The 12,637-nt window shown below is 43.5% G+C and overlaps 1 protein-coding gene across 3 annotated transcripts in view; it reads left to right on the top strand.

Annotated features, from left to right (window-relative positions):
* itga5 (integrin, alpha 5 (fibronectin receptor, alpha polypeptide)) overlaps positions 1-12,637 on the top strand; it is a 42,449-nt gene that overhangs the window by 16,911 nt on the left and 12,901 nt on the right. For all 3 annotated transcript variants that reach the window (XR_015036192.1, XR_015036191.1, XM_085782741.1), the window contains exons 4-18: positions 543-666; positions 1,928-1,989; positions 2,071-2,116; positions 2,235-2,360; positions 2,457-2,501; positions 2,779-2,825; positions 3,079-3,135; positions 3,693-3,745; positions 3,882-4,090; positions 4,889-5,080; positions 5,174-5,219; positions 6,020-6,133; positions 7,538-7,593; positions 7,994-8,151; positions 9,002-9,139. Coding sequence is in view for 1 of the 3 variants with exons in the window: in XM_085782741.1 (XP_085638867.1) it covers positions 543-666; positions 1,928-1,989; positions 2,071-2,116; positions 2,235-2,360; positions 2,457-2,501; positions 2,779-2,825; positions 3,079-3,135; positions 3,693-3,745; positions 3,882-4,090; positions 4,889-5,080; positions 5,174-5,219; positions 6,020-6,133; positions 7,538-7,593; positions 7,994-8,151; positions 9,002-9,139 (1,473 nt within the window). In the remaining 2 variants the exon portion in view is untranslated. The remainder of the gene's footprint in view (positions 1-542; positions 667-1,927; positions 1,990-2,070; positions 2,117-2,234; positions 2,361-2,456; positions 2,502-2,778; positions 2,826-3,078; positions 3,136-3,692; positions 3,746-3,881; positions 4,091-4,888; positions 5,081-5,173; positions 5,220-6,019; positions 6,134-7,537; positions 7,594-7,993; positions 8,152-9,001; positions 9,140-12,637) is intronic.

Here is a 12,637-nt window from a genome sequence, read left to right as displayed (position 1 = left end):
TTTTAAATTTTTTTTTTTTAGAGGGATTCTGGGGGTTGGGCAGGAGGAGGAGGAGGACTAAGGTTTCAGCTCCACTGTTATGATTAGGACTTTCATTGAAGCTTGGCCACACGGCTGTGAGAAAAGAAAACCGTCTGGTCGAAGAGAGACGTCTCACTCTGACATCACAAAGAAGGAATCCGTCTCTCAGATTTTCTCTCCGTCGTCGACTTGTTGTCATTCTCCTCCAATTTTCACCTTCCCCGTCTTGACACCGTAGTAGAGAAACAGAGTTAACATCAAAGTTGAGCCGCCCGTTGTTTGGTCTGATGGTCCTGATGGGGTTGTGACCTGGGTTGAGTTACTTACGTGGTTACGGCGCTCCAGATGTAGCGCTGACCTCAGCCTGGGTGTCCTCCCGAGTTCACCGGGGTGTTGTTACAACTGGAAAAACATCTCCCAACCCCAAAAAAGCTCACCCTGTTCATCACCACATCTCCCTCACCCGCCCATCATCATCATCTCATCCCTGACTGACCGTCTTTCTTTCTCCACCTCCACAGGCCTGTGCTCCTCTCTACTCATGGAGGACGGAAAAAGACATCCCTCTTTCCGACCCCACGGGAACCTGCTACCTCTCCGTCCATAACTTCACCAAGTTTGTGGAGTACGCCCCGTGTCGCACAGGTATAACCTCTCCTCAAATCTGACTCTGACGGCGCTAACGTCAATCTTCTTTATTCAGTTCAATTCAATTCCTTTTGTAAGAGCCATATTTGTATTGCTTACAATAGTTAGTAGTTTTCCTTTAAAATGTTGAACAGAGTTACTGCCTTGGAAGATTATTTTTTGTGTCAAGCTTATTGCCAAGAAGACTGCTTAATAGTAGTGGTAAAGCGGAATACTCAGAGGAAGAAAGATTGCCGCTACACCTTTTATTTGATAAAGAGGGACAATGTACTTTTTTTTTTTTTTTTAATAAAATGTAAATGTACTCAATTCTAGCTAAAAGGCTAATTTCCATTGACAGTTCTATACTGAAATAGAAACAAGCAGATTAAAGAAAATACAAGTATAAGTACAGTATTAAAAAACATGGGACAGGTACCTTTTTTTAAAAAAAAAAAAAGAAAAAACAAAGTAATACAATCATAATACATAGGTAAGACAGAAACTGTACAACACAATACAACCGTGGTTCACAGTAGGCACAGGTGGTACTGTAGGTGGTGGTGGGGGTTAAAGTGTTAAAGTTGGGTAATAAAGTGCTGGAGTCAAGAATTTAAAGTGCTAGAGTTGATGATTAAAGTGCTAGATTTGGAGGACAAAGGAGGAGTTGATGTGTAATAATGTGTTGATGCCTACAGGCCTGTAAAAATTACGTAATCGCTTGATCGCAATCATTTGAGCTGATGACCGTGCAATCATTTTTGCATAATTGTTAAAATGGTTTCCATTCATCTGTATAAAAACAGCTGGATGAAATAAGAGAAATCTCATATTTCCATCACTCTTTCGACGCCGTTTTCCTCCATTTGAGGTTTGACTGGACATTACTACATTGTGCCCCCTTTGAGTGGAGCGCCACAAACTGCTTTTGTTGAGGAGCTTAATTTCTAATATTGGACGGCAGCATTTTGATGAGCATCTATTGACATTAGCATCATGGATTTAGTTGCAAAGCCTAAAGACAAACAGAAATGCCATTTTTATTTATATGTTCTAATGTTTAAAGCCAATAAATGGCTCTTCTTGTTCTTGTTCTTCTAAGATGTATGTGTATTATTAAACTATAATTAGGCTTACACTGTAATAGTGGCATAAAATGATCAGAAAAAGACGATTGAAACGTTAATTGCAATAATTTGTATGTCAACAACATTTCCTGATGGTGATGCCTTGAAATCACAAGTTCTGGCTCTGAAATAAATTGATTGATGTGTTTCAGAAATCAGTGAAGCGAGTGGACAAGGATACTGTCAGGGAGGATTCAGCGCCGACTTCACGACGGTAAAGATCTTAATGAGCTGCTCCTGTTAACCTGAAGTTAAATGTCTCTCTGTGTAGTAAACAGCCTGGTTTATGTTTCAGGATGGCAAAGTGGTACTGGGAGGTCCGGGCAGTTACTTCTGGCAAGGTATGTAGGACACATACCACAACCAAACCACGTGGGAATATGAACCCAAGTTCTTAAAATATCTTCAAAACCAAATTGTCAACACCATTTTTTCTTTTTTTGAACTTTTGCCCTGTAGGTCAGGTGATCTCTGCAGCCAAGGAGGACATCATCAAAGCGTACTACCCGGGATACTTCATGCAGTCTGTGAGCGGACAGATCCAGACCAAACAGGTCCATTCCGCACATGACGACAGCTACCAAGGTGAGAGAGTTTATGATGAATATTATCCACATGGATGCATTGCATACATTCCTTCATCTGGTGGCCATGCAAACTAAAGGAAGATCTCATCTACAGGCTACTCCATCGCTACCGGGGAATTCAGCGGCGATCAGCTAGAAGGTAAGTTCATAAAACAGACGGTTATGTACCCACACGGCCCAATTGAAGGCGAGACGTGCAGAAAGTTAAACAAAAAGGGGGAGGAGGGGGGCAGTAACATAGCAATGCAAATATTACAAGTGAAGTGAGCATAAACTGATGTCAGCGATGATATTTTACATTATTATTGAACTGGAAATGTCATCAATGCTGGATTTCTCTCCGCCTCCTGCTGAGGTTGACCTGTGTATTTCCCCTCCCTAAATCTCTGCTTCATCTCTCTCTGTGCACCTATTAGATTTTGTGGCCGGCGTCCCGAAAGGACTCAGCATGCTTTATGGTTCGGTAAGGAAGCTTAATCATCACTCTTACTTTGGCTTTCAGTTTTGTCCCGTTTTTTAGAATGAGAGTGAGAGCTTTTGGAGCTTTGGACTTGGGTCTGACACAGGAAAATAAAATGAGGAAAAAAAAGAAAACGGCCTTCGTGATATGGTCGCAGTGGGAATTATTTTTCTAGTGAATTCCATATCAGACGCTGTGCTTATATTAGGATCCATAAAAAAAAAGACATTCACCATATGTTGCTGCTGTGTTGCAGGTGTCTATTCTGAATGGTACAGATCTGAAGACCATGATTAACTACACTGGCGAGCAGGTGAGTTTCTCTCTCTCTCTCTCTTGCAGAAAGCTCCTTCACGCTCTGTTTAAAAAACCTGCAACTTTCACCGCCCGGCTCCTCGTGAGAGCTCCTAATTTGTTGAGTCAGTGTAAGCAAAAGATAATTTCCTTTTGCTCCATTCTCTTTAATAGAGTTTGCTCTCTTTCGTGGTTTAGCTGTAAAGCTCGATTATTGAGGGGGGAAACAAAAGTGCAGTGGCAATTTCTGCAAATCGCTCTCGGAGGGGGGCTAAAATAGCACCGGGGGTTGTTTTAACAGCGATGATTGACTCAGCTGAATAAATAAAATCACAAGTGACTTTGTTTACGCTCTGCCTCCACTACGCCGTCAGCTGGAATAGACACTGCGCCCATCTGGGCCTGTAAACCTGTAAAACCCATCAACCCCTCATGTTTCCTTCGAACTTAGTAGCGCAGGAGGAAACATCTCTGAAGATCACAGTAGCATGACTGTTTTGTACGATCTTATTCTTTTTTGATTTGAATGTCCTCTGACAATGAGATCATCAGTAATGGAAACAATTTTGTTTACAGATGGGATCATATTTTGGCTATGCAGTAGCGACGACTGACATCAACAGTGACGGGTGAGTGTTTGCTCTCGTTTTGAATCTGTGTCAGTCGTCTAGTCGAGATCGGACGATGCCGGTGATTCATCACAGCTGGATTCTCTGGCCTCAGTGTTTCTGATCTTCCTCTCTCTCTCTCTCGTCTCGTCTGCAGCCTGACCGACCTGCTGGTGGGAGCTCCCATGTTCATGGTCCGCAGCTCCGACGGCCGCCTGGAGGAGATGGGCCGGGTGTACGTTTACCTGCAGCGCGGCCCGCTGAACCTGGAGCTACGCCTACCTCACCTCACAGGCACTCAGGTCTATGGGAGATTTGGCAGCACCATTGCACCGTTGGGAGATCTGAACCAGGATGGTTTCAATGGTAAGAGCGGGAGTTTGATGCAAATACATCATATCACATCACAGAGCCGCGAGCTGGTTTCCCCCCTCATCAAACTCATCAAATACACAATCCAACAACTCCAAAACGCTCTGGTGGACAAGTTGTGACCTGCACATTCACCACGCTATGAGATAATAAAAGAATGTTACAAGACAGAGTTGTTTTAGAGGTAAATGGAGAGACTGCTTAATGAAAAACTGTCCCTGAAGGCAACGCGCACCAGCAGTTTTGCATGAATTTACCTCTATCCCATGAGCCTCCGTAGTGTAGCTCTGAGCAGCTTGCGGCTCTGCTCCGCCGTTCTAAAAATAGCTTGCACCAACAATTAAAGGTAACAAACCTACTGCTATGACTATAGGGATTATGGCAATGGGCCAATTTGCCAAAATGTTGAACTATCCCTTTAACGGCAGAAATATTCTTGCTGCTTGAAAAGTGAAAATGAAATAATGAGTAGAAAAACAAACAGAAAACATCAATGGCAATTATATTTTTGAATAGTTTGGCTTTTGAAAGTATCTAACTTGGACAAAGTGAAACTGACAGGAAATGGCCGTCATAATATATTATCTTAATATAATAAGAGCTATTTCCCATGGTAGCTTTTTGTTTTTCTCGCAAGGCCACTGCGGCTTCAGGCGAACCTGGTTTTGCCAGAAAAAACTGCTCCAGTCTGCCAACAATATCTCAGCAAATGATTGAACATTTAATCAAAACGGATTTAATATATTCCAAATGAGCTAATAATTTCCCGACCTCTTGCCCCGTGGTGAACAGACGTGGCCATCAGCGCTCCGTTTGGCGGGGAGGACCGGCAGGGACTGGTCTACATCTATAACGGGTACTCGGAAGGACTCAGGGACAAACCGTCTCAGGTGATCGCGGGCCAGTGGGCTGCCGGGACGATTCCCGCCAGCTTTGGATACGCCCTCAGAGGCACCAAGGACCTGGATATGAACGGATACCCAGGTGAGTCCGACTGATGTTAATAACCACCGATTAACTTTTAAAACTTTTTTAGTAGGCTACGTTTTCTAATTTTTTCTTCCTTTGTTTCCTCAGACCTCATTGTTGGAGCCTTTGGAGTTGATAAAACAGTTCTTTACAGGTGAGTCATGTTGAATATTTTCAGAAATGTTTTTATTGCAAGAGCAGTAAAGGTCAGACACAAAGCTTATTCATAAGGGAGGCAACAGAGAACCCTCTAATAGATTTTTTATTTCTACAGGTTTATTGAAAGTGGCCGATCTAATAGATTTTCAGACCTTAAAAATAATGTATAAAGCAAAGAACAGATCATTACCAGAACATTTACAGAACTTGTTCAAGCTGGAGGAAGAGGATAAACGATTGAAGCTTGGTTTTAAACATACATTTGCAAGGCTAAGCTTAAAACAAATGTGTATTTCTGTTGCAGGTGTAAAACTATGGCATTCACAAAGCAAGTTGTACAAGTATATCTCAGTTTAAGCCAATGCAATTATAACTACAGAAAGGGGCAGGTACTATAAGTTTTTCTTCATCCTGCTCCTTTGTGCAACCGTGTCAAGTATGTAAACCATGAATGGAATAAATCAAAATGAAATGAAATGAAAGGTACAAAAATAGTAAAAGGTAGTGATAAAATATAAATGTAATATATTCCAGTGCAAAAAAAATATGCATATACTATATACAATTTAGGATTTATATAAAAAGAATAAAATAAAACAAAGATAAAGATAGATAGGGTATCTGTGTACAAGCAGATGTGCTTTATGCTAAGCTAATGCCCCAACAGGTGGCAATCTTCTCATTTAACTCTCTGGAAGTGAATTAGCATGTCTCCTTAAAATGTCAAACTATTCCTTTTTTAAAGCAAGAAAAGCAAAAATGGAGGACTTTAATCGAACTTTTTGTTTTCCATAGGTCCCGTCCAATCGTAAACACAGTTGCCTCTCTGACCATCAACCCCACCATGATCAACCCGGAGGAGAAGAACTGCATCGTCACCAGTGGAAACTCCAGCATTCCTGTTTCCTGGTGAGTGTCCAGTTTGTCCACTATCACACCAGTCTGTTTCCTCTTTTCCTTTGCAGTGCTTTTTTGCTCTGTTGGTATTTGTTTGACCCAAGTAACCGCAAAAAAAAAAAAAAAGAAAGAAAGATGGGCTTCCCTATTTCCCCTCCATACATAAACATTTCTATCTGGGCAGGAAGTTCTGATAAGCAGCGAGCAACCGACCTTTTCCATTAGCAGTCACGATATTAATTTTGCACTGAGAGCTGCTCTTATCTGACCTATTTTGAAAATGTCTTCGTATCACGCTGCTTTCTGTCGAGCAGCCGAGGAACAACGTGCTGAATAGCAGCATTGTGAGACGCTTTTTGGCTTCCTCCCGAATGTGCACAGTGTTCGGTTCCAGAAAAGTGGAGAGAGGAAACAGACGACGGTTGCTCGCTGCTCAACATGGTTGACACTGTGCTCATGTGTCTATCCCCCCCCCGCCTCACCCCACCACCCCCCCTTTCCAGGTCCTGATCCATAAAGGAAACTGTTGTATACACATGTGTCTTGATTACGCTAGGTTGCCTGGTGATGAGGATTTTTCGGTGGGGGTGAAAGGAGAGCAGAGGGGATAATGGGGAGGGGAGGGGTTTTTTGTGCAGTTGCTTTGAATGAGATATTGTTTGGTGCTGGAGGAACAGCTGGGAAACATCAGGACACGTAGACTACCGCGAGCGTGCGCACACAGCCGTGCAGCAACAGGCGGACACGGGAGAATATGCACAAAGTTAATACGACGGCGACTTGAAAAAGGAGTCGTTTGATTCTCCCGTGTCCCTCTGTCTCATTTTTCCACTTCTTTTCCTGCCGCTTTTTTTTCTCCTTCTCTCTTTCTCTTTCTGCACACTCCAGCTTTTGCTTTCTCACTTCCAGTTTTTGTTTGTAACAGGGACTACAGGGAGGTTTGTTGGACAGCGTTGTGCAGCTGATGTCATGGGAGAGAGCTACAGGCTCGTTATATAGACAGCCATCGACTGGTCAACGTCTGAAACCTGAGCCGTTGCCCAATTTCACCCTTCTTAACTCTGCTATGTCTTTGTGTGTGTGTGTGTGGGATGGATTTGAGAGAGACTGAGAGGAGGGAGGGGGGGGTTGAAAATGGAGAGGCACCGATTTATCGGCCCCGGCTGGCACAAGCACTCAGATGCCACTTTGTCTCGGAGCAATTGGCATTTTCTTCATAGTATTCATTGTATTCCCATTACGCCCCATGCCTTGTAATGTGAACCATGTAAGGAGCTGACACGAGAGAAAGTGGAGCACGGGAGAACAAGTGAGGGCAAGTGAGGTGTCTTGTGCGTACGGTGTATTTATTCTGAGCCGCTGCCATAAATGAATATGCTTCCCTCATCATGGCTTCCCTCTCTCTGTCCAAAACAGTGTCAACCTGAGTTTCTGCATATCTGCTGATGGCGAGCACCTTCCAGACAATCTAGGTGAGCCAATTTTCCACATTTCTGCACTTACAAGACTACAAGTATAAGGAAACGATCAAGTAGCAGGCAGCCACTTCGTAATGTTTTAACATCCACAGCAGTCTGTATGTAGGTTAAGCTGCTCTGGCAGGTGATGAAGTGCTTTGGAGTTCACTGTGATTCACCTTTTTATTAACGATCAAACCACTTTTGTTCTCCATCGACCCTGATTTATTATCTCTAATTACTCCTCTTTCCTCTGAAATGTTCCCTGTTTAAGTTACATTGACTACATTGTGTGTGCTTCAGCTTCAGAGTATTAATGGAGGTCTTTTTTTTTTTTTTAAAGCTGTCATTACACGAGTCGGGGACATTCATCACGCCATGAATGCTCATTTGTTGCGTGCGTTATGTGTTCCAGATTTCCAGGTGGAGGTGCGGCTCGATAGTCACAAGCACAAGCAGAAAGGCGCCGTGAAGAGGGCTCTGTTCTTCGATACCCAGCAGCCCTTGCTGCAGCGGAGGGTGCGGGTGCGCCACGGCGATCGTGTGTGCAACCAGACAAAGATCTACCTTAGGGTAATGTCCCCCCCCTTTACCACCCTTCCTCTCTCACTAATAATGTCATTATTCACCCTGTGACTGAGCCGTAACACAAAAAGCAGTAAAACAGAGCTGCTGAAAACGTGACGAAAAGGAGGAATTCTAATAAAATAAAATAAGAATCAGTGGCTATTGTGTTTATCCTAAAATTAGAGGTATAATATGTAGGAATTCCCCCATCTAGCGGTGTGGTTGCATATCGGAACGTATTCTTGATGTTGCATTCACGTGAAATCGGGCAGACGTCAGACAGACAACAGACGCTGCATGTAACAGGATAAACAAGCGTCTATGTAAACAAGTGGTCCGCCAGCACGAGGCAAAACAATACAGGCGTGACAATATGTCGTCATGGTGATGTCGTATTGTTTACCTGACCCACGTTTTACCGTCTTTCTCTCGTCAAGTAAAATGACATCCGGTTGGTTTGCCGACGGCTGATTGCCTGACTGCACCTGAATGCAACACCAGTGCCTCCGTCCTTCCTCACACTACACAGTGGTGACAGTTTTAACAGGCCGAGCCGACAGCTCCGCTGAGTTTCCATGGTTACCTACGGTCACGCTGCCACTGAACGTAAAAAATGGCGATGCAACATGGCCGCCTCGGTTCGGTGCGTCGCCCACTTATGTATTTGTAACGACTTGTAACAACTCATTCTAAGGTACGAGAAAGCTTTCATTTGTATGCGGGTGTGATTCGACTTCAGTGAAATACGTATTTATGAAAGACATATTTGATTTTTGCTAATAAAAAGCCAAATAAGTTACATACTGGGGCTTTAAAAAAAAGCTCATGTTTGTTTTTGGGTTTTTTTAAACCGCAGGACGAGAAGGAGTTCAGGGATAAACTCTCCTCCATTTTCGTGGCCTTGAACTACAGCCTGGATCCAGAAGCTGCAGCCGACTCCCACGGCCTGCGGCCCGTCCTCAACTATCAGACCACCAACGTCATCGAGCAGAAGGTAAATTAATGTTGCACTGCATCTCCTCTCTCCTCCTCCTCTCTCCTCCTCCGTCTTCTCTCCGGCATCGGTCAACTAACCCTGGAGTTCATCCACAAAAAAACCTTGAGCGTTGGAGCCATGCAATGTTTCCCTAATAATGTCCGTGCAGCCCTTTTTTTGATTTGATTGCGTAGCTGATGAAGAAGAATATCCTCCACATCGAGTAATCACTCCTCGTATCACGGGCCAGCTACTCATCGACTCTGATGAAAGAGCGAGTCTGTGTTTTTTTCTAATGTAAATCCTAAACTACGCTGCTGGGAACAGGTCCAGAGTGTCTGGAGTGCTGTTTTCTAAATTAAATGAATGTGAGACATATGTACAGTCGGAGCGTTTTCCAGCTCTCTGTAACATATATAAAGGTGAGTCGACCCAGACTCCAGACTCGCACACATTTATTAAGGTTGGTAGATATTTCAGGGTGGGGCGCGGCCGGGCTATTTGCCCATCTGGTCGAAATCTTTTACGGCGTGCAGCCAGTTTTCCTTTGGCAGTGAGTGAGCGGAGCTGGCTCAACATGTGGGCATCCATTCAGCTGTGGCACCATATGTGAGTTTTATCTCCCTGTCTTCCTGCATTTGTTCCTATATATCTTTCTCCCGGGTTGGGTCAGGACTTGAACTCCGTGGTCGTCATTGTCGTAGTCGTTGATGCAACTCCCTTCACGGCCTCCCCTTCCCAACAGATGTGGTCTTTTTCTGCTGAAACCAAGACCTTGAGACGAGCCGGAGCTGAAATATCAACCTTAAACCTGGAAAAGCCCCTTTTTGCCAAACACCCAAAGAGGGCAAACCTGATCTGTTATAAGTGTGTGTGTGTGTGTGTGTGTAAAATGGGAGTGGGAGCAGTGTGTCAGGCTGCCAACATATTTCATTAATCTTGCTTTAGACTGTGTGAATGTAACGGTGCATACACAGCGCCTCCACCGCAGCAGCAGCCTTGGCCTTGATCAGACACACGATCGCCCTATTGACTTGCACATGTTGCTGCTCTGAGAAAAACGCGGACGCTGAGTCGAGTCGACCATGTTAACGTTTCATCGACTCCAAGCCAAGTTCCTCTCGCTCGAGCTGCAGCGAGAATGAGAGACGGCCGACGACGCACTCTCACCCTCCCAGCTTTAACATCTTCCACATGTTGCTATGAGGAGTGATGGCGTTATGATGGGCTGTTAATTACCCACATTTACAGTGCAGAGTCTGTATGAATAGATACATTTATTCAAACCCTTGAAAGGATCCAGGTTGTGTGTTTTTTTTATTTTTTTTTGCTCAATCTGGGCATCAATGCGCTCATTGTTCTTCACAACATAATAACATACGAGCAAATGAGTGTGACGTTGTTTTATAGGGAAACTCATATCGCCAACTTAGACGTTTTGTCCTCATTATGTCACACGCTGATGTCAGTGTTGTGTTGTTTCCCTGCACACGTGCGCATTTTACAGATGATTGTGCACATGTGGCGGAGTTAGCATGGCGGTTTCCATGGTGTCCATAATTAGAGCCCCCGGATGGTGTAATGACAAGGGGAGGTATCGCCCGGCTCTCTCTCTAATCACCTCCTTCATTTCTATTCATTATCCTCGTCGTCCGTGAGCATCATCATGATCGCACTGTCACAGACGCAGCGGGATGCAATTTAGCCAAAAAAAAAACATAAAACCGGCAGGGCTTTCCCTGCTGCGGCGGCGATGCCACACGTTCAGCGGTCGCGCACTTATCCAGTAGTGTTTCTGTTTCTTTCTTGTCTTTTTTCCCCCCTCTCTCTCTGCTGCAAATCTCTTTTTTTCTCATTTGAATTTGAACTTCCTTTGTCCCCAGATCCATAGGGACTCCAAAGAACAGGTTCCTTGTGTGGCAGCTAGTTTATTATAATGATCCTTTTGTAGTTATTGTGTATACAGTATTATGTGTCCTTTTGGATAACATTATCATCCTTCCTTACTCCTGTTTCCTCCACCCTGAGGATTATGGGAACCTTAAGGCCAAATTATGTCATGATAAAATAGAAATTACAGTGACAGAATAACTAAAAACCTTTTTTTTCTTTTTATTTTACACTTATAATAATGTGTTTTTATTGTAATATGCAACTCCTACATGCTGCGGCACAAACAGCATTGTTTTAAAGAAACCAAATGATAAAACAGGTTAATAGAATTTACTCATATTCACAATTATAAACATCTTTCAGTGGCATTTATCACAAATGGGCTGTGGCTGCTGAAATTGAATTGCTACCCTTTAGTGCCTGTTGTCTGAGCTTTATTTTTTTTAAATTTATTTATTTTTGCTGCAAATCTCGCTCTCCCTCCTTCGCCACCTCGCCCCGCTTCTGGTTTTTCCAGGTCAACACAGATATCCTGTGTCTCAGAAAGCTGCTTTAGAGGATGCAGTCTTTCCCCCCACTTTTCCATATGATCATATAGCGCTGCAGCGGGCGGCTGGGTGGCGCAGCGTGTGGTGAGAGTGTGGTTTGCCACAGGGAGCTGTGATGTGGGACGCTGCTGGTGAGAGCTGGCAGCGCCGCGGGAGCAGCGTGCGTCCTGTAGCGCTCGACCCCGTTCATCATTTCCTTCCTTTTACAAACAGAAAGCATGTGTTTGTGTAGTAGTAGTTACTGTTATTCGATCTTTTACACAAATTGTTTACAGTTGAGCATCAATCACAGTCTAGTCAACCTTCCATAATATAATCATTTCGTTCAACTAGTTTAATAAATAAGACATAAATAGATAGAAAAGGTGTGGCTGAAGCTACCCTTAGCAAAAATATACTTCTAGTCCACATTTTAGTTTATTAAAGTATACTTTATTAAAGTATACTTTATAGGTAATTCTAAGTTTACAAAAGTACACTTTCTAGTATACAACAAGTACACTCATATACTACTAGTGTACTAAGTATTAGGGGTGGGTGCAATTCATCGATGTGGCGATGCATCGCGTGACGATTTGGCATCGATTAATTAATGTCGATGCTTTGTCGCAGAGTCATAGAAAGAAACAAGTATCCAATAATTAACAAATGAATCCTAAAAAATAAAAGAAAGAAATAATTAAACAGCATTACAGTTGCAATCAACACCCAATTAATCAATCCTGTTTATAGCTTGTTGTTTTAATCTATTTCTAAATTGTGTTATGTTTTTGCATTGTTTGAGATACTCTGTCAAGCTATGTATGTATGTGTATGTGTGTGTGTGTGTGTGTGCCAGGACAGCTGGTTCAGACACCAGTGTGTGTGTGCATGTGTGTGTCTGTCATGACCTCACCCAGTCAGTCATGACCCCCCCCCCCCCTTGAGCCGCAGCATTATGTGTGTATGTGTTGTTAACCGTCTGATGTGCTGGGATGATGTCTTGTAAATAAGAGGGGGGCTGCAGTCCAGGTGTGTGTGTGTGTGTGCAGGGGGGGTGGAACATATTACTCATACCACATGTCGCATCTTGCTA

Source organism: Trachurus japonicus, chromosome 7, assembly GCF_045865225.1.
Source record: "Trachurus japonicus isolate A0001 chromosome 7, Traja_1.0".
Classification (NCBI taxonomy): domain Eukaryota; kingdom Metazoa; phylum Chordata; class Actinopteri; order Carangiformes; family Carangidae; genus Trachurus; species Trachurus japonicus.
This window is presented reverse-complemented; position numbering and strand designations above follow the sequence as displayed.